Genomic DNA, 22,424 nt, shown 5'->3' with positions numbered 1-22,424 from the left:
TAGATATTTTTCTCCCTTTTTGGCTTTGGTCAAGTGATTGATAGTACTTGAGTTATCAAACTCAGCAAGTGATTGAAATTGGCAGATTCTGCTTGAGTTAGGATTGCTCTAACACTAGTCTCTCCACAGGAGTTGACTAGGACTTGAGAATCAAGCTAATCAGTCCACTTAACCTTCCTTTGTTTAATAAAGGCTGACCAAGTGGGATTAAAACCCAATTCTCTTCACACCTGATAAGGATAACTAGGATAGGAATTCCAATTCTTATACCTTGCCAAGAGATTTTATTATTATTATTTTATTTTACTTGTCATATAACATATTCCCTCCTTACTTCCAAAACCCCAATTTACAAACTCATAACCAATAATAAGAACATACCTCCCTGCAATTCCTTGAGAAGACGACCCGAGATTTGAATACTCGGTTATCAATTTCAAAGGGGTTTGTTACTTGTGACAACCAAAACGTTTGTAAGAAAGGTTGATTGCTTGGTTTAGTAACTATACTTGCAACGAGAGTTTACTATAACCTCTAAACCATCAATCTTCAGTTCTTCATTGCTTCACTGGTTCGCATCTTTTTAGATGATTGATGTATCTTGTATGGCTTTTTTTCATGTTCGTTGTTGTATTTTAGCGAACTTTATTATTATAGTTTGACTATTTATGTTTTGGTTCGTTAGAACTTTATCATGATGTTGTACTTTGAAAACGGCTTTTCAATGCTACTTTCAGTAACTATGTTATTGTCCCCCACATGTATGCATTTAATTTGTAGAATTTTTTTTGCCTTGTGTTTTCAACAGACTTCTCGAATAATTTTTTCTCTTAATCGATCCTCTGTGGTGAACCAACAATACAAAACGTGCACATCCTCACTAATTCGAACTAGCACAATTCGAATTGACCAATGTGTAATTCGAAACACCCCAATTCGAATTACTACTAGTGCCGAAACGTGCATAGTTCGAATCAATGAGATTCGAATTATATAGGATTGCAATCTCATGCTAATTCGAATCAGCCTGTATTGAATTAAGTGAAGCTAATTTGAATTGCACCAATTCGAATTACGTAGAATGCATGGGTCTAAGTAGTTCGAATTGCACTAATTCGAATTACATTTAAATGGAGTTTGAATCGTGGTGATTCGAATTACATAGTAATGCACATTGGTTGATTGCTGAATCAATTTTTCTTTTAGCTTATTCGTGTAATATTAAACCAACCATGACTTATTTTGGTTTTTTACCCTATTTTTTATAAATAACAATAACCTTTTATATTTAGTAAACGATTTATCTATTAGATCTAATTTTTTGCGACAATATTTGAATAAATATTTGAAAAATATATAAAAAAATTCAAAATAAAAAATTTATAAAAGATAAAATTTCAAAAATGAAACGATTTTATTTTTCTAATTATGATTTACAAAAATTTGCATCAAAATTTAATATTTAAAATTATTTTTTAAAATATATACTTAATATCTAGTTTTTTTTATCATTTTTTAAATTTTTTGAGAACTTATTTATCGTTAATATCTTGCAGGATTTGTTTTGTCTGTTATGCGAATTTTTTAGCACCATTTTAATAATTTATTCTAGTATATAAATTGAATAGAAGTGAACTTGTCAAGAATCTTTTATTTAGATAATATAGTATATAGAATGAATTTCTTGAAGTTATGATATCTCAAAATATTTATTTTAAAAATACAAGAATTATATTTTTTTTATTTGAAAAAAAAAATAAATGTGGCTTTAAGTACAGCTGAAGGGTTACATGAATTTCTCGTAACTTTACTTTCTTATTTAATTATGGATAAGATTAAAAGATTAGCAGAATTTATTATTTTTTATTAATAGTTAAACAACAATATTTAAAAGTGTTTATTACAAATATGTTATTAAGCTATTAAAATAAAAATATTAAAATTGTGGTGAGAAATATTGGTCAATATAAAATAAAATTGTTGGCCTTAATATTTTTCTGTTTAATTACTTTTTTAGACATATATTACTATGTGGGGTTTTAGGATGTAACGGTACATATAAAATCAAACAATAAATGTATAAAAAATATTTTAAAATATAAAATATATTAAAAATAAATTAAATAATATATATTTATACATAAATATATGATATTTTTTATTTTACACATATTTTGTTTTTTGAGATGCAAAGTCGAATTAATAAGTGGTAAAATTGGATGGAATGGTAGTAGGGTACCAGATTGTTCTAGGTCCAAGTCAAATTAAGGACACTGAATATAAAAATGAAGCAGCTTTTAAATAATGTTATCCCATGTGTTTAATTAGGATACTTAATTATTAGTGGGTCCATAATTAATTGGATGGATCTAATCTTCACAAAGCCAGCAACTCCTCGTGACATATCACCAGAAAGATGGTTTGTCTCTTGTATTCATCTTGCATAAACCGAAACAGGACATGATTTGATGATGGTGAAATGAAAATGACAAAGGCAACAACCGTGTTAAGCTTTTTGTAGTTTGTGTGTCAATGTGTGTCAATGTTTTGTTGTATGACTGTCACTTGTCAAATAACTTGATTGTTACAAACATCACACACAGCAGTTATAGATTGTTGATAGATCCAGTTTCCACATTCTTAGTATGAGAGAGGCGAAAGAAGATAGCAGTAGCGGTGAGGATGGAAACAAGGAGCTTAGGAAGCCATTCCTCCACAATGGGAGTTGGTACAAGATGTTGGGTTCTAGACAGTCCAGCATCATAGGATCTTCAATTCAGGTGGTGCGAGATTCCTCTGTCTCCATTCTCTTCTGCGTCCTCATCGTTGCTCTGGGTCCCATTCAGTTTGGTTTCACGGTACATAAACATTCACCATCAAATTCTGCTCACTCTTTGGTATACACTCCGTAATGTTCTCCTTTTCGCATTGTACAGTGTGGATATTCTTCCCCCACTCAGGAAAGTATAATTAGTGATCTCAAGCTCTCACTTTCAGAGGTTTGGTTGGTTCTGTTTTCTTCTTAGATTTTATTCGGATCATGAAGACATCTAAACCGTTTTGCTTACTTGTGCTGTGATGGGGCAGTTCTCTTTATTCGGATCATTATCCAATGTGGGGGCGATGGTGGGAGCTATAGTCAGTGGTCAAATGTCTGAATACATTGGTCGCAAAGGGGTAAGAAACTAAATCATTATTCTTCGAGGTTGACTTTATACAGGAATGAATTGTGATGCTTTTGGTATGTTGAATGCAGTCATTGATGATTGCTGCAATCCCAAATATAATAGGATGGCTCGCAATCTCTTTTGCCAAGGTAAGTGTTAATAAGCAACTAAGTACTAACAGATTGGGGTTTAATACTTTAATGGATGTATTAATTTGTTGTTACTGATATAGGACTCGTCTTTTCTGTTTATGGGGAGATTATTGGAAGGTTTCGGCGTTGGTATAATATCTTACGTGGTAATCTTGATGTCCCTTTCACCTTTTTCTTGTTTGGACTTTGATTTCTAAGTGAAATTAGTGTACTATGAGTTTTCCTTTAACTTGTGTTTAGGTTCCTGTTTATATAGCTGAGATATCACCTCAAAACATGAGAGGTACCCTTGGATCGGTCAATCAGGTACCACTTACTTTTGCTTCTCAAAACTTCACTTCTTTTTTCTCACCTCTTACATTTATTATATATTATTATTTGAGATAAAAGTTGTGATATACTTGTTGATCAGCTCTCTATCACAATTGGAATAATGTTGGCATACCTCTTAGGCCTTTTTGTTAACTGGAGAGCACTTGCAGTTCTAGGTAAATTTCTAAAATGAATTCTTTTCTACCTTCTCTAAAATAAAGGATAATTTATTACTTGTAACATATTTAATTATTATTAGATAAAATAGGTTGATTTATCATACTTAATATTAATTCTTAATTTAACCTAAATTATAATAACTTAACCAATTAACCAAAGTATAACCTTTTTTAAACAATTTATAAGAATTATTAGAGAAGCTCCATTTTGTAATTATGACGAGCGATTAAATAAGGTCAAATTTGTTATTCTTTGTGATTATGAATCGAAGATAATAATACAATAGTCGATTAAAAGCTGAGTTTGGTTATTTTGCAACCGAAACAAAATCTGTTCTAGTATTTTACATTTTTTATTCTTCCTCTTGCTCCCCTTAATAAATGCATTTATTCAGTAAATTTTTAAATGTAAAGTCGTTTAAAGTTTAATTTCAACGGCAAAAAAATAGTGATGAGATTCCTAGAGTGAGAAATGCATTTAACTAACATTAGTTATAATTAGTTTATAAGTTCTTTAATTTGATCTTTGGTCGTTATCACTTTTTTTTTTTTAATTACTAAATGTGCATGATATTGCCAAATAAAATCATAGGGAGCTTATGATTTATGTTTAATACTATAGCTATATTTAAAAAAAAATTCAATTATCATAACTTAGGTTAAATTAGGAGTTAATGTTAATTAGGACAAGTCAACTCATTTCATCCAACAATAATTAGACATATCATAAGGGTAATTTATCCTTTATTTTGGAGAGTTTTGAGTAAAATTGACTAATATCTAATTATTTGTCATAATTCCAATCATGCCGAAAACTATGCCTTGTAACAAAGAGCATTTTTTGTTCCATTTTCAATTGCAGGAACTTTGCCTTGTACAGTTTTAATACCCGGATTATTTTTTATACCGGAATCTCCCCGATGGTTGGTATGGATCACATGTTGTCTGTTATACTAATTGAATTTTCGCAATCCTGAAAAAGGAAAGAAGAAGACAGTGTTATGCTCTAGATGAATATATTCATTTATTTTCTTCTGGATTGTTGTGGGAATTTAGGCCAAGATGGGGATGACAGAAGAGTTTGAGACTTCTTTGCAAGTGTTGCGAGGATTTGACACAGATATATCTATTGAAGTACACGAAATTAAGGTATTTTCTTACATCATAAGATTAAGATTCATGTGCATGCGTCACAGTAATAAGAGCATATTCAAAATATGGCTTTAGTCTTTTAGACTCAGTATACTTGAAGAACAAGAATAACTGCTGAACACACTTATATTTGTGTAGAGATCGGTGGCGTCGACCGGAAAGACACATACAATCCGGTTTGCAGATCTCAAGATGAAAAGATATTGGTATCCTTTAATGGTATGCTGTGTTTGTTCCCTTGTTCTGTGTTTGTCCCTTCCCTGAATATTCAAAATCTTATATATACTTGCAGGTAGGGATTGGATTACTAGTACTCCAACAATTGAGTGGTACCAATGGGGTGTTGTTCTATTCAAGTACCATCTTTGCAAACGCAGGTTATGTATCTTCTCTATGTACTCATCATCTCTTATTAATTGTAGGCCTGTTTCCTTCACTATAAAGTATTATTTTGTAACAGGAATTTCATCTAGCAATGCTGCTACAGTTGGACTTGGAGCTATTCAGGTTAGATACTAATTATTCATGTAAATATCAAATAAGAGATACAATTATCATAAATCATTACCAGCTTTGAATTCTCATGTTCATCAGGTCATAGCTACTGGACTGACTACTTGGTTAGTCGACAAAAGTGGCCGGCGGCTGCTTTTAATAGTGAGTAATTAATTGATCCTTCAATATTTTCATACTCTTTATTGTGTTATGATATGCATGATATGTGATTCTATATTTCTATTTCCTTTCTTTTCTTTTCTTCAAGGATATATCTCACATCTGTTATGCTCTGATATGCAGATATCTTCATCTGTAATGACAATTAGCCTTCTTATTGTTTCTATAGCATTCTATCTGGAGGTTGGTACTAGTAACTATATAAGATTGTGATTCGATTTTCATCATTTTATTGGGTATGTTTTTAACTAACTAGTTGATTTTATTGAAATTGTCAGGGGTTCACATCTGTGGATTCTCATCTTTACAGCATTTCAGGAATAGTTTCTGTTGTTGGGTTAGTGGTAAGCATGTTTTGTTGGCTACATTGAACATTTAAATTTATTTTCATTTGATATAATGTGTTTCAGTTTTTATCGGCTTGATCAATCATTTCTTTGTAGACTATGGTGATTGGTTACTCTCTAGGTGTTGGACCTATTCCTTGGCTTATAATGTCTGAGGTACATAGTAGGGTAGCTTAGTAATAATGTAAATAATTCTTTTTTTAAAAAAAAACTTGAGACAGAGAATGTCACATTAATATGTTTAATTATGATTCACTCAGATACTTCCAGTGAATATAAAGGGCCTTGCAGGGAGTATAGCCACTTTGACAAATTGGTTGACTTCCTGGATGATCACAATGACCGCAAACTTGCTTTTGACATGGAACAGTGCAGGTTTGTGACTTATGCATGTTTTAAGGTGTAATTCTCAGTATTAAGGTGTAATTCTCGTATGTATACCGAGGTAGAGCAATTTTCTTCACGCTAATTCATCATCACAAAATAATAAAAAAAAAATATAATAAAAAAAAAATCGTTGTAAAACAATAGAGTATATATTTTATTAATTAAATTACTAATTTTGTGGGTATTAACAAACAGGAACATTCGCAATCTACACCGTGGTAGCTGCTTTTACTGTTGCTTTTTCGGCAATATGGGTTCCTGAGACTAAGGGAAGAACTTTGGAAGAAATTCAGTTTTCTTTTAGATAGTTGGAATAACGTGCCTAGCTTCTTGTTATACTATTTGTTGGGCTACTCGGGTGAACTCTCTATTGGAGAAACTTAAGAAAGAAAGTAAGTGAGAGAACACAAAATGAGAAGACACCATATCTAACTCAAAATCTTAAAATATCAAGTTAATGATTCTCTCGTCTTATAAATTCCTTGTTTCTTTTTGTTTTCTTCCATGTAGAATTAATTTATTATACTTTTCATATTTGCTGCTTAACCGTTTCTATATTTTCTACAAAATTATACGTGATATTTGTAATTTTCAACATAGTTATATAGATCATGAAATGAGAAAACCATACAGGGACATTATTTGAAAAGAGAATTTACTAAACATTAAAAGTACAAAGAAAATGCATTTAGGTAGATTGGAATCCTCCAAAACAATGTTTAAAGTGGTAGCTAGATGCATGAAATATGACAACTTTGGACAAGTGATCTCAATCCCATTTATTTGAACAAGTTTAAAGAATCTCAATGGAATTTATTTAACTGTCTAGCTTGTTCAAGAGCCACTTTAATCTCTAAACATAGATAGAGCCGAAGATAGTTGTGAAATGGAAGATTAATTAGGAGTTGGGAATAAGAGGGAAGAAAGAAAATGGTTGAGAGGTATTGAATGCACAGGATCTCTCCATATGAACCAAGTGACCCGTATTCTTTATGCCTTCAAATGTTGTCTTATTTTCCAGCAGTATGTATGTCATGTCATGTACATACATGTTACCATGTCTTTTCAATCACCAGCTAATGAAGGAGGGTAAAACAATAATAAAAGTATACGCAGGCTCTATGCATATATGATTCTTACTCTTTCATGTTGTGTGCAAGCTCCTTTTTGAAGATCTTATCATTCTCACCCCACAAAAGATGAATTCGCTGCATGCAAAGGAAAGAGAACATGGAATTTATAGAGGGGTTAGGAGAATGAGAAATGAATAAAGAAGATTACCTGAGAAAAAATTGGGATGTTGATGTGTTTGTAGCTAATGAGTAAAGCCTCCAAGAGCTCACATCTTTTTTCCTTGTTGCTGAACATCACTTGCGAATTCATCTTATGTTATGCGTTGTCCTTTTCTTTTTAAGTTTTTCACTTTATATATAAACTTGTTCCGACTTCATTTATACTTAACACTTCTTTTCAACTATATAATTTAACACAAACGGATACATATTAAAATAAAAGAATTATTATTTGCACAATAAATATTTATAAATATATTTATAGTTTAATTTATTTTGAAGATGTATTTTATACTTTAATGTGTATTTTATATGGTTGTATTAAAAAACTAATCAATTTGTCATACACAAATTGTATTGATTTTTTTTAATCGCAGTAGTGATCACTGTTTGCAATTTGGAAGTTGTAAGGTATTAGGAGAGAGAGAGAGAGAGAGAGAGAGAGAGAGAGAGAGAGAGAGAGAGAGAGAGAGAGAGAGAGAGAGAGAGAGAGGACACCACATCTAAATCAAAATTTTAAAATATCAAGTTAATAATTCTCTCGTCTTATAAATTCCTTGTTTCTTTTTGTTTTCTTCCATGTAGAATTAATTTATTATACTTTTCATATTTGCTGCTTAACCGTTTCTATAGTTTCTATAAAATTATACGTGATATTTGTAATTTTCAACATAGTTATATAGATCATGAAATGAGAAGACCATACAGGGACATTGATAGAAAAGAGAATTTACTAAACATTAAAAGTATAAAGGAAATGCATTTAGGTAGATTGGAATCCTCCAAAATAATGTTTAATGTGGTAGCTAGATGCATGAAATATCACCACTTTGGACAAGTTTAAAAGATCTCAATCCCATTTATTTGAACAAGTTTAAAGAATCTCAATGGAATTTATTTAACTGTCTAGCTTGTTCACGAGCCACTTTGATCTCTAAACATAGATAGAGCCGAAGAAGTTGTGAAATGGAAGATTAATTGAGAGTTGGAAATAAGAGAGAAGAAAGAAAATGGTTGAAAGAGGTATTAAATGCACAGGGTCTCTCCATATGAACCAGGTGATCCGTATTCTTTATGCCTTCAAATGTTGTCTTATTTCCCAGCAGTATGTATGTCATGTTATGTACATTCATGTTACCATGTCTTTTCAATCACCAGCTAATGAAGGAGGGTAAAACAGTAAAAGTATACGTAGACTCTATGCATATATGATTCTTACTCTTTCATGTTGTGTGCAAGCTCCTTTTTGAAGATCTTATCATTCTCACCCCACAAAAGATGAATTCGCTGCATGCAAAGGAAAGAGAACATGGAATTTTTGGAGGGGTTAGGAGAATGAGAAACGAATAAAGAAGATTACCTGAGAAAAAATTGGGATGTTGATGTGTTTGTAGCTAATGAGTAAGGCCTCCAAGAGCTCACATCTTTCTTTCCTATTGCTGAACATCACTTGCTAATTCATCTTATGTTATGCGTTGTCCATTTCTTTTTAAGCTTTTCACTTTATATATAATTTAACACAAACTGACACATGTTAAAATAAAAAAATGATTATTTGCACAATAAATATTTATGAATATATTTATAGTTTAATTTATTTCGAAGGTGTATTTTATACTTTAATGTGTATTTTATATGGTTGTATTAAAAAACTAAACAATTTGTCATACACAAATCGTATTGATTTTTTTTTAATCACAGTAGTGATCACTCTTTGCAATTTGGAAGTTGTAAGGTATTAGAAATCGGAGAGAGAGAGAGAAAGAGAGAGAGAGAACACCACATCTAACTCGAAATCTTAAAATATCAAGTTAATGATTCTCTCGTCTTATAAATTTCTTGTTTCTTTTTGTTTTCTTCGATGTAGAATTAATTTATTATACTTTTCATATTTGCTGCTTAACCGTTTCTATATTTTCTACAAAATTATACGTGATATTTGTAATTTTTAACATAATTATATAGATCATGAAATGAGAAGACTATACAGGGACATTCCAGCAACCTGTATGTCATGTCATGTACATATATGTTACCATGTGTTTTCAATCACCAGCTAATAAAGGAGGGTAAAACAGAAAAAGTATGTGCAGACTCTATGCATATATGATTCTTACTCTTTCATGTTGTGTGCAAGCTCCTTTTTGATCTTATCATTCTCACCCACAGAAGATGAATTTGCTGCATGCAAAGGAAAGAGAACATGGAATTTATGGAGGGGTTAGGAGGATGAGAAACGAATAAAGAAGATTACCTGAAAAAAAATTGGGATGTTGATGTGTTTGTAGCTAATGAGTAAGGCCTTCAAGAGCTCACATCTTTCTTTCCTGTTGCTGAACATCACCTGCCAATTCATCTTATGTTATGCATTGTCCTTTTCTTTTTAAGCTTTTCACTTTATATATAAACTTGTTCCGACTTCATTTATACTTAACACTTCTTTTTAACTATATAATTTAACACAAACTGACACATTAAAATAAAAAAAATGATTATTTGCACAATAAATATTTATGAATATATTTTTAGTTTAATTTGTTTCCAAGGTGTATTTTATTCTTTAATGTGTATTTTATACGATTGTATTAAAAAACTAATCAATTTGTCATACACAAATCGTATTGATTTTTTTTAATCGCAGTAGTGATCACTGTTTGCAATTTAGAATTTGTAAGGTATTAGAAATCAGAGAGAGAGAGAGAGAGAGAGAGAGAGAGAGAGAGAGAGAGAGAGAGAGAGAGAGAGAGAGAGAGAGAGAGAGAGAGAGAGAGAACACAAAATGAGAAGACACCACATCTAATTCAAAATCTTAAAATATCAAGTTAATGATTCTCTCGTCTTATAAATTTCTTGTTTCTTTTTGTTTTCTTCGATGTAGAATTAATTTATTATACTTTTCATATTTGCTTCTTAACCGTTTCAATATTTTCTACAAAATTATACGTGATATTTGTAATTTTCAACATAATTATATAGATCATGAAATGAGAAGATCATATAGGGACATTGTTTGAAAAGAGAATTTACTAAACATTAAAAGTACAAAGGAAATACATTTAGGTAGATTGGAATCCTCCAAAAAAATGTTTAAAGTGGTAGCTAGATGCATGAAATATGACCACTTTGGACAAGTTTAAAAGATCTCAATCCCATTTATTTGAATAAGTTTAAAGGATCTCAATTGGATTTATTTAACTGTCTAGCTTGTTCACGAGCCACTATGATCTCTAAACATAGATAGAGCTGAAGATAGTTGTGAAATGGAAGATTAATTGGGAGTTGGGAATAAGAGGGAAGAAAGAAAATGGTTGAGAGAGGTATTGAATGCACAGGGTCTCACCATATGAACCAGGTGACTCGCATTTTTTATGCCTTCAAATGTTGTCTTATTTCCCAGCAACCTGTATGTCATGTCATGTACATATATGTTACCATGTCTTTTCAATCACCAGCTAATGAAGGAGGGTAAAACAGGAAAAGTATGTGCAGACTCTATGCATATATGATTCTTACTCTTTCATGTTGTGTGCAAGCTCCTTTTTGAAGATCTTATCATTCTCACCCCACAGAAGATGAATTTGCTGCATGCAAAGGAAAGAGAACATAGAATTTATGGAGGGGTTAGGAGGATGAGAAACGAATAAAGAAGATTACCTGAGAAAAAATTGGGATGTTGATGTGTTTGTAGCTAATGAGTAAGGCCTCCAAGAGTTAACATCTTTCTTTCCTGTTGCTGAACATCACCTGCCAATTCATCTTATGTTATGCGTTGTCCTTTTCTTTTTAAGCTTTTCACTTTATATATAAACTTGTTCCGACTTCATTTATATTTAATACTTCTTTTCAACTATATAATTTAACACAAACTAACACATTAAAATAAAAAAATGATTATTTTCACAATAAATATTTATGAATATATTTTTAGTTTAATTTGTTTTCAAGGTGTATTTTATTCTTTAATGTGTATTTTATATGGTTGTATTAAAAAACTAATCAATTTGTCATACACAAATCGTATTGATTTTTTTTAATCGCAGTAGTGATCATTGTTTGCAATTTGGAAGTTGTAAGGTATTAGAAATCAGAGAGAGAGAAAGAGAGAGAGAGAGAGAGAGCATCTAACTCAAAATCTTAAAATATCAAGTTAATGATTCTCTCGTCTTATAAATTTCTTGTTTCTTTTTGTTTTCTTCGATGTAGAATTAATTTATTATAATTTTCATATTTGCTTCTTAACCGTTTCTATATTTTCTACAAAATTATACGTGATATTTGTAATTTTCAACATAATTATATAGATCATGAAATGAAAAAATCATACAGGGACATTGTTTGAAAAGAGAATTTACTAAACATTAAAAGTACAAAGGAAATGCATTTAGGTAGATTGGAATCCTCCAAAACAATGTTTAAAGTAGTAGCTAGATGCATGAAATATGACCACTTTGGACAAGTTTAAAAGATCTCAATCCCATTTATTTGAACAAGTTTGAAGGATCTCAATGGGATTTATTTAACTATCTAGCTTGTTCACGAGCCACTTTGATCTCTCAACATAGATAGAGCCGAAGATAGTTGTGAAATAGAAGATTAATTGGGAGTTGGGAATAAGAGGGAAGAAAGAAAATGGTTGAGAGAGGTATTAAATGCACAGGGTCTCTCCATATGAACCAGGTGACCAGCATTCTTTATGCCTTCAAATGTTGTCTTATTTCCCAGCAGCCTGTATGTCATGTCATGTATATATATGTTACCATGTCTTTTCAATCACCAGCTAATGAAGGAGGGTAAAACAGTAAAAGTATACGTAGGCTCTATGCATATATGATTCTTACTCTTTCATATTGTGTGCAAGCTCCTTTTTGAAAATCTTATCATTCTCACCCCACAGAAGATGAATTCGCTGCATGCAAAGGAAAGAGAACATAGAATTTATGGAGGGGTTAGGAGAATGAGAAACGAATAAAGAAGATTACCTGAGAAAAAATTGAAATGTTGATGTGTTTGTAGCTAATGTGTAAGGCCTCCAAGAGCTCACATCTTTCTTTCCTGTTGCTGAACATCACCTGTCAATTCAACTTATGTTATGCGTTGTGATGAGTTTGGAAAACTCTAAATTAATATGTGTGATGACTAAACATTATTAAAATTAATTAATTGCAAAATTATTTGATCTGAATTTTTATTCAATACATTGATGATTATAATTTTGCTGCAGGTTTAATCATGGGCCGGAAACAAATGTATTGTGCTAAGCCCAATTTACACTCAGCCTTGGTTTTAATAACAAAAATAAATGTGGCTGTTTTAATGTTACTTGGGCCCAAATAATTTTCTGCTCTAAGCCCAAGTGGGTTACATGCTTTCCACTTGCTTTATGCATGTTCCAAATTTTATCAGGAAAGCAAATGTTATTAATGGGCCAAGATCAAATATTGTTGCTACCAAGCCCAATGTTGATGAATGTTTCCATGCCTTATTCGAATCCATGAAGCAAATGAAATGCCTAAATGCTTCCAACGGATTCCACTTCATTATTTTGAAGGATTTCAAATTTAATTAATACATTGGAAACATAAGAAAGAGAGAGAAGATTGATTTGATAGCTATTATGACACTACACGCTACTCAACAAAGGGAAGTGGGAAACTTGAATTAACTTTTACATTCTCTCTCTTTGTTCATTGATTATTGTTCAAACCCATTGAATATTTTCTCTTTCTTCTCTCTCACAACTCTTTCTCTCTTCGGTCTTTACTCAGAAAATATTGGCAGCCATGGAAGCAAAAGTAAGCTACCGAGATGAAGAGAAAGCAAGCCTAAAGACCATCACAATGATGGCAAGAAAACATACTAAAATAAAAATGAGCTGTGGCTAAGATATTCACCAAATGTGGTTAGATTTGGTGAGGTTATCTTGAGTCTTTCATGCTCAAAATGGAAGAAGAAGATTCGGCCAGCTGGAGGAGATTCTTGAAGCATGGCTTGTCTTCGATTCTGCTCAACCACCACAGGAAGTAGCTAGAGTGGCGAAGTGATGGTTGAAGGCAGAGATTGAAGCAGATGAAGTCATCATCATCATGAAGCATCAAGGGCCAGAATTCCATCTTGGAGAGCAAGCCAAGGATGGAGAGCTCGGATTGATGAAGGGTGATGATCAAGAAAGGACTAGAGGTAATTGCATGTTGGTTAATGCATGGTTATCTCTTCTCTCTCTATGTGGCCGAACCGGTTTTGTTGAAGGAAGAAGAAGTTGGTTCAGTTTTGGCTTCAATAAGTGGAGGCTCCCCTCTTCTATATTAAGGGTGGACAGCCACTGTTTGAAGCAAGGAGAAAATTTGAGAGTGCAAGGCACAGAGTTCTCAGAGCTACCTGAGCTAACAGTTTTCTCTTCTCCTTCAATGTATTCAGTTTTGTATTTTTCTGTTTAATTTTGTCATGTCTTGAGTCTCATGGTAAAAGGCAAACAGTGAGGTTTGTAATGAAAAAGCCATAGAGCGGAAAAAGGCAGAGAGTGCAAAATTAAAAGAAAAAAGCCATAGATGTCTTAGAGTTCCTTTGTTCATCTATGTTGTGTTTCATGATTCTGTGGGAATCCCCTTGTAAGTTGGGTTAGCACTTTACAAGTTGTAATCTGTTTGATTATAGTGAAATTCCATCATTGTTGTGATGGAGACTGGATGTAGGCTGCACTGTACTTAGCAGCCGAACCAGGATATATCTTGGTGTAATTTTCTTCCTCTCCTACCCCACTTCTGTTTTCTACTGCACAGGAGCAAAAACCAAAAATGTCTCGTGCCAAGTGACGAGACAAAATGAAAATGTCTCGTGGCTAGGGACGAGCTAAAAACGAAAAAGTCTCCTCTGAATCCATCAAGTGTTAACAAACAAAAAGGGGCTAAGATTCAACCCCCCCCTTCTCTTAGCCACTGAAACCATCAATTGGTATCAGAGCTTGGTCTCAAAGAGATCAAGCTTTGCAGCTTGGAGTAAAGATCCTCATGGCAGAAAACAGTGGCGCAAATGTGGTGTCTTATAATCTAACTGAAGGACAATCAAGCAACAGACCCCCTCTTTTCAATGGGAAAAACTATACCTATTGGAAGGAGAGGATGAAGATATTCGTACAAGCAGTGGATTACAGACTTTGGAAGATTATCCTCGAAGGGCCTAAATTTCCAACTACCACAAGTGCAGAAGGAGTTGTTTCTATCAAACCAGAAGCAAGATGGACCGAGGAAGATAGGAAGAAGGTGGAGTTAAATGCCAAGGCAATAAATCTGCTCAATTGTGCTATCAGCTTTGAGGAGTACCGACGGGTATCAAGATGCACAACGGCAAAGGAAATCTGGGACAAATTGCAAATCACCCATGAAGGAACCACCATTGTCAAGAAGACTCGGGCAGATATGCTAAACAGAGAATATGAAACGTTTGCAATGAAGGAAGGAGAGTCCATTGATGAAATGTTTGAACGTTTCAATGCTATCATTGTTGGCTTAGATGCTCTGGGAATTACACATTCTGATTCTGTGCTAGTGAGAAGAGTGTTGAGATGTCTCACAAAAGAGTGGGAAACTAAAGCCTTAATTATTTCTGAGAGCAGTAGCTTAGACTCTATGACTCTTGATGATTTGAGAGGAAATCTTCTTGCTTTTGAAAATACCTATTTAAAAAATGATACAAAAAAGAAAGGAATTGCATTTTCTTCTGTGACTAACCCCCTGGATGATGAATCCAGTGATAACTCTTCTGAAAATGAGTTTGTTTTATTTGCAAAAAAATTCAGGAAAATGGCTAAGCTCAGAGGCAAAGGCAGCAGCACAAGGAAAGTGAAGAAAGACCTCAGCAAGGTAACTTGCTACAATTGCAAGGAAATGGGGCATTTCAAATCTGATTGTCCCAAGCTGAAGAAGGAGGAAAAGCCAAAAAAGGGAAAGAAGAAAGGACTGATGGCCACATGGGAAGACTTGGAGAATGATTCTAATGATGATGATGAAGAAACCGAGACCAAGTCACAAACATGTCTCATGGCAGACCACATAGATCAGGTGTGCCTAGCATCCAAAAGGAAGGAAAATGTGTGGTATATGGACAGCGGATGCTCTAGGCATATGACCGGAAAGGCAACCTTCTTCATAAAGCTTGATGACTATGATGGAGGACTTGTCACTTTCGGTGATGATGCAAAAGGAAAAATTGTGGCTGTTGGGAAAGTTGGTAAAAACTTTTCTTCTTGTATAAATGATGTTCTCCTTGTACATGGCTTGAAACATAATTTGCTTAGTGTTAGTCAACTTTGTGATTTGGGTTTTGAAGTTATTTTTAAGAAATCTGTTTGTTTAGTTGTGTGTAAACTGGGAATGTTCTTTTTGAAGCTAAAAGATGCAACAATGTGTATGGATTAACTCTTGAGGATTTAAAGGAACAAAATGTAACATGCTTCACATCTTTTGAATCTGAAAAATGGCTTTGGCATAGAAAGTTGGGACATGCTAGCATGTATCAAATCTCTAAGCTAGTTAAAAGAAATTTGGTTAGAGGGATTCCAAACATCAAGTTTGATAAGGATCTTACTTGTGACGCTTGTCAATTGGGCAAACAAGTAAAATCCTCTTTTAAATCAAAAGATGGAATATCAACCAAACGGCCATTGGAAATGTTACATATTGATCTTTTTGGTCCTACTAGAACTCAAAGTTTAGGAGGTAAACATTATGGTCTTGTGGTGGTAGATGATTACTCTAGATTTGGTTGGGTACTTTTCCTTGCTCATAAGAATGATGCCTTTTATGCTTTTTCCACCCTTTGTAAGAAAATTCAAAATGAAAAGGATTTGAAAATTGCCCATTTAAGAAGTGATCATGGAAGAGAATTTGAAAATCAAGATTTTGAAAAATTCTGTGATGACTTAGGGATTTCTCACAATTTTTCATGTCCTAGAACCCCCCAACAAAATGGAGTGGTTGAAAGAAGGAATAGAAGCCTTCAAGAAATGACTAGGGCTATGTTGTGTGAGAGTGAAATTCCTAAATTCTTATGGGCTGAAGCTGTGAACACAGCATGTTATATTTTGAATAGAACAATCATTAGAAAAGGGTTAAAGAAAACACCTTATGAGCTATGGAAAGGAACCCCTCCAAATCTTAAGTATTTTCATGTTTTTGGATGCAAATGTTTTGTGCTTAATAATAAAGAAAACCTTGGAAAGTTTGATCCAAAATCCTATGAAGGAATGTTTGTTGGATATTCCACCACAAGCAAGGCCTATAGAGTTTATCTCAAGGAGCATAGGACAATAGAGGAATCCATACATGTTACCTTTTGTGATTCTAACTTAATTCCCAGTATTGTGAAGGATATTGATTCAGATTGTGAAGAGGCTGGAACAAGTAAAGAAAATCCCAAATCTGTTCAAATTGAAGAATCTGTCAGTCCGGTTTTGTCTCGTCAGATTGGAGGAGACATTTCCATTTTGTCTCCTGAACAGGCACGAGCAACTGAAACAGTGAGACAACCAGAAGTTAATCAAAGCTCTACACCTGTCCGAAAGCCTAGAGAATGGAAGTCTATGAGAGGTTACCCTCATGATTTCATCATTGGTGATCCTTCTCATGGCGTAACTACAAGATCCTCCACCAAAAGGCAAACCGAACCTAGCAATCTTGCTCTCCTGTCACAAATAGAGCCCAACAATGTCAAACAAGCTCTTGAGGATCCATCATGGGTTAAAGCAATGCAAGAAGAGCTTGCTCAATTTGACAAGAATGAGGTTTGGACACTAGTACCTCATCCGGATGGTAAGAAAGTTACTGGTACTAAGTGGGTATTTAAAAATAAACTTGGTGAGGATGGACAAGTTGTTCGTAACAAGGCTAGATTAGTGGCCCAAGGTTACGATCAAGAAGAGGGTATAGATTTTGATGAGTCTTTTGTTCCGGTAGCTAGAATGGAAGCAATTAGATTGCTTCTTGCCTATGCCGCCCATAAAGGTTTCAAAATGTTTCAAATGGATGTTAAGTGTGCTTTCCTTAATGGCTTTATTGATAGAGAAGTGTATGTGGCACAACCCCCCGGTTTTGAACAAAAGGAGTTTCCAAATCATGTTTTCAAATTAACTAAGGCTCTTTATGGTCTTAGACAAGCTCCAAGAGCTTGGTATGAAAGGCTTAGTGCCTTCTTGTTGGAAAATCAATTTCAAAGGGGTACCACCGACACTACTTTATTTATTAAAGCATCTAATGATGACATACTTCTTGTTCAAGTTTATGTTGATGACATTGTATTTGGATCGGCCAACATTTCCTTGTGTGAAGAGTTTGGAAAACTCATGACTAGTGAGTTTGAAATGAGTTTAATGGGAGAGCTTACCTTCTTTCTTGGCCTCCAAATTAAACAAACTCCTAGTGGTACTTTTATTTACCAAGGAAAGTATGCAAAAGAACTTATCAAAAAGTTTGGCCTAGAAAATTCCAAAGCAATGAGTACACCAATGCATCCCAACACAAAACTTGAAAAGGATGATGATGGTCAAGATGTGGATGAAACAAGGTATAGAGGAATGATAGGTTCACTCATGTACCTTACCTCCTCTAGACCGGATATTGTTCAAAGTGTGGGTGTATGTTCAAGATTTCAATCTCACCCAAAAGAATCCCATCTTACGGCTGTTAAACGCATCATTAGATACATTAAGGGAACTTGTGATTATGGCTTGTGGTATCCTAAATCTGATGAATTTTGTGCAGTAAGGTTTTGTGATGCAGATTATGCGGGAGATAGAGTGGATAGAAGAAGCACGTCCGGCATGTGTTGCTTCTTTGGAAGCTCACTCAACATGTGGTCAAGCAAGAAACAAGCCACAGTGGCTCTATCCACAGCTGAAGCTGAATACATTTCCGCATCTGCATGTTGCACTCAATTAATTTGGTTAAAAACACAATTAGAAGATTACAAATTAAAAATCAATAGTATTCCTTTATTTTGTGACAATATGAGTGCCATAAACATTTCAAAGAATCCTGTTCTGCACTCAAGAACAAAGCACATTGAGATAAAATATCATTTTATTAGGGAACATGTGCAAAAGGGTACTATTGATATTCAATTTGTAAAATCTGAAGACCAAATTGCTGATATTTTTACAAAACCTCTCTGTGAAGACAGATTCTGCACCTTAAGAAAAAGTTTGGGAATGTTTGATTTAAGTTTCATTGAAAATTTGTGAATATGTGACTCTGTTCAGTTTTGCTCGTAGGTTTGGACGAGATAAAAACGCAAGCTTGATAGAGGAGCTCTGTTCAAGGGGGAGGCAACACAAATTTAAATTCTCCTGGGCCCCACCTAATAAATTCTGACCCCACCATGGCAGTTTAGTTAGTTATTCCTTGAAAAATAAAAATCACAAAATCTCTTAGATTGTCTTTTCAAATCTAGTTGGAAGATACATGTTGTCAAATCATATCTTTTCCTTCCAACTAAATCCCTTGATTCAAGGAAAAACTCCCTCTTTATCACTTTTTGAAACTCCCATTTGGATAATAACCGTGCCATTATGGTCATTAACCTCCCATCATCTCTCTCCAATCCTCATTTATTGCACCTCTAACCTCCTTTCATCCTCCTCTCATTCGGCCCTCACCCCTTCATATTCAACCCCTCATTCATCCACCATGAAAAAGAAAACCGCTGTTAGGCGAAGTAGCCGAAGCCCCATTCCAAAAAACCCACCTTTCTCATCACCTCCAACCCATACACATATCCATCTCCATTCTACCTCATCCTCTACTCAGTCACCTCCCTCCAAGAAAACCGAAACCATGCGCCGAAAGGTTATTGCTCAGAAAACTTCAGGGAGAGGCAAGACAGGGAAGAACAAGCAACCAAGTGTTGAAGAAGATGAAGAAACATCACATACTACTCCACCTCCATCACCACCAAAAAGAACTACCCCTCATGCAAAAAGCTCCCAAAAGAAACAGAAAACCTTTGCTCTGCATGACACAAGCGAACCCCCCAATCTGGAATCTCTAGAGTTCAAAAACAAATTCCACAAAACTCATTCACATTTTGATCCTTCTCGCTTCCACTCATGTGCATTCTATGAATTTCACAAAGATGTTCTTCTGCAGCGCAATCTCTGCCCCTCTTACTTGGTGAACCTTCCAAATCTTGCCACCAAAGGAATGAACTTTTCGTCTCTGTTTGATGCTCTGAAATGGACTCCTCTGACTCACATTCAGAAATTGGTATACCCGGGGCTGGTCCGGGAATTTTATGCAAACATGCGCTTGATTGGTGGGTCAATCCACTCTTATGTCAAGCGTGTTTACATAACACTCACTCCTCAAACCATTGGTGCTGCCCTTGGGTATGAAGATGAGGGACCAAAGGTTTATATGGTTGATAAATGGGATGATCAAGTGGGAGTTACTCAACAAACTGTAATGCGACACATCTGTGCCAACCTGTCCGGGCTTGATGGATTAATCCCAACTCACAAATCCCTCGGCCCAGAGAACTCTCTGTTACACCGTATCATCACTCATATCATCACTCCTCAAAGTGGTTCTCATCATAGAGTAACAGTTTCTGACTCTATCATCCTCTTTGCTCTTATTACTTCCACTCCAATTTCATTTGCTTATATTATGACACGTCATATGTGGGAAGCAGTAAGAAGCACAAAAAAAGGCTAATCTTCCTTACGGCATGTTTCTTACATGTATATTCGAATATTTTAAGGTTGATTTGTCTAATGAATCTGTTGAGAACAAAGTGTCACAGATTAAAGGAGGAGGAGTTTCGAACAAGAAAAGCAAGCAGTCTGTTGCCTCCGAACCTTCTCTAAGCGATTTGGAAAGCCACCCTGAACCCTCAAAGGTCACGGCATCCATCAGGGAGGCTCTCAGTGAATTCCGCAATATGTCCAAATTGATGCTAAAGTCAAGCAAGGCTGCCCGAAAATTGGCATATGCAAATGAGAAAGCCTGGACGAAGTGCTATGAAAGGGTCGGTTTCATGATTCAAACCTTTGATGATGAAATGGGAACAGGAGATTCTGAAGATGATTCTGGTTCTGAGTTCAATGTTTCTGATAATTAGTGACTATTCCTCTACTTTTATTTGATATTGGCAACAATAGGCTCAATCCTTCTTTTGTTTTTTGTAAAGGCATGACTTGATACTCCCTGCCGTATGATACTCTGAACAATTACTGCTTTGTTATAAATATTATGTGTTGCTCATGTCTCTTGTTGCAGGTTTTTATGCCCCTTGATGCCAAAAGGGGGAGGAAATTTAGATTCCAAAATTGAAATTGGAATAAAACAGGGGCTGGAAAAACAGGGGACAAGGGTTGAAATTTTCAAATTGAAAATTCATGACTATCCTTGTTCAAAGAATGCATTTGTTCTATTATGATCCTTGATGTATGAACTGCATTTGGTGTTTGATTTATGGTGATGCCTGGCTGATGGTTCATATTTGACAAACTTGTTGGTTTGAAAATTTATTTTTGGCAGTTCCTTTAAACTGTGTTATCTAACATCTGCCATGCTTTGATGTGCTATTATGTGTTTCAAAAATATTTTCCTTATTTTGAATGACATTGCTCTGATATCTGGACTGGAAAATATTTGGAAATTTTCTGAACAACACTGGTTTGTGTTCTGTTGATATGTGTATGTTTGAGCAGAAAATCAAATTATTGATAACAAATGAGTTTTGATTATCATCCAACTCTGCTCATAAATCAAGCATTTAGCATCATGTAATAAATATGCTAAATAACATTGTTATTAGCTTGATTAAAATTGTTACAGGTTAATGCTTCCCTTGGTAAAAACAGCATATATTAAGGGGGAGCAATGTGACAATTTGAAAGGGGGAGAAATACAAATTTAAAGGGAGTACTCTTACTCAATTTTAAATTTCTTTCCATTTCAATTTTAATATTGTTTGTCATCAAGGGGGAGATTGATGAGTTTGGAAAACTCTAAATTAATATGTGTGATGACTAAACATTATTAAAATTAATTAATTGCAAAATTATTTGATCTGAATTTTTATTCAATACATTGATGATTATAATTTTGCTGCAGGTTTAATCATGGGCCGGAAACAAATGTATTGTGCTAAGCCCAATTTACACTCAGCCTTGGTTTTAATAACAAAAATAAATGTGGCTGTTTTAATGTTACTTGGGCCCAAATAATTTTCTGCTCTAAGCCCAAGTGGGTTACATGCTTTCCACTTGCTTTATGCATGTTCCAAATTTTATCAGGAAAGCAAATGTTATTAATGGGCCAAGATCAAATATTGTTGCTACCAAGCCCAATGTTGATGAATGTTTCCATGCCTTATTCGAATCCATGAAGCAAATGAAATGCCTAAATGCTTCCAACGGATTCCACTTCATTATTTTGAAGGATTTCAAATTTAATTAATACATTGGAAACATAAGAAAGAGAGAGAAGATTGATTTGATAGCTATTATGACACTACACGCTACTCAACAAAGGGAAGTGGGAAACTTGAATTAACTTTTACATTCTCTCTCTTTGTTCATTGATTATTGTTCAAACCCATTGAATATTTTCTCTTTCTTCTCTCTCACAACTCTTTCTCTCTTCGGTCTTTACTCAGAAAATATTGGCAGCCATGGAAGCAAAAGTAAGCTACCGAGATGAAGAGAAAGCAAGCCTAAAGACCATCACAATGATGGCAAGAAAACATACTAAAATAAAAATGAGCTGTG

At 34.2% G+C, this 22,424-nt stretch overlaps 1 protein-coding gene across 1 annotated transcript; it reads left to right on the top strand.

Moving 5' to 3' along the window:
• Positions 1 to 2,396: 2,396 nt before the first annotated feature.
• LOC112749214 (sugar transporter ERD6-like 6) lies at positions 2,397 to 6,849 on the top strand. Its single transcript, XM_025797475.3, has 18 exons — positions 2,397 to 2,858; positions 2,937 to 2,999; positions 3,088 to 3,177; positions 3,257 to 3,316; positions 3,400 to 3,465; positions 3,560 to 3,625; positions 3,732 to 3,807; positions 4,673 to 4,737; positions 4,867 to 4,959; positions 5,101 to 5,181; positions 5,255 to 5,339; positions 5,423 to 5,469; positions 5,557 to 5,619; positions 5,761 to 5,820; positions 5,916 to 5,981; positions 6,081 to 6,140; positions 6,245 to 6,359; positions 6,567 to 6,849. Exons 1-18 carry the CDS (start codon positions 2,646 to 2,648, stop codon positions 6,677 to 6,679), a joined length of 1,482 nt encoding a protein of 493 aa, XP_025653260.1. The 5' UTR covers positions 2,397 to 2,645; the 3' UTR covers positions 6,680 to 6,849.
• The last annotated feature ends 15,575 nt before the right edge of the window (positions 6,850 to 22,424 follow it).

Source organism: Arachis hypogaea, chromosome 15, assembly GCF_003086295.3.
Source record: "Arachis hypogaea cultivar Tifrunner chromosome 15, arahy.Tifrunner.gnm2.J5K5, whole genome shotgun sequence".
Lineage (NCBI taxonomy): Eukaryota > Viridiplantae > Streptophyta > Magnoliopsida > Fabales > Fabaceae > Arachis > Arachis hypogaea.
Note: the sequence above shows the minus strand (reverse complement) of the source record. Positions and strands in the feature narration are given on the sequence as shown.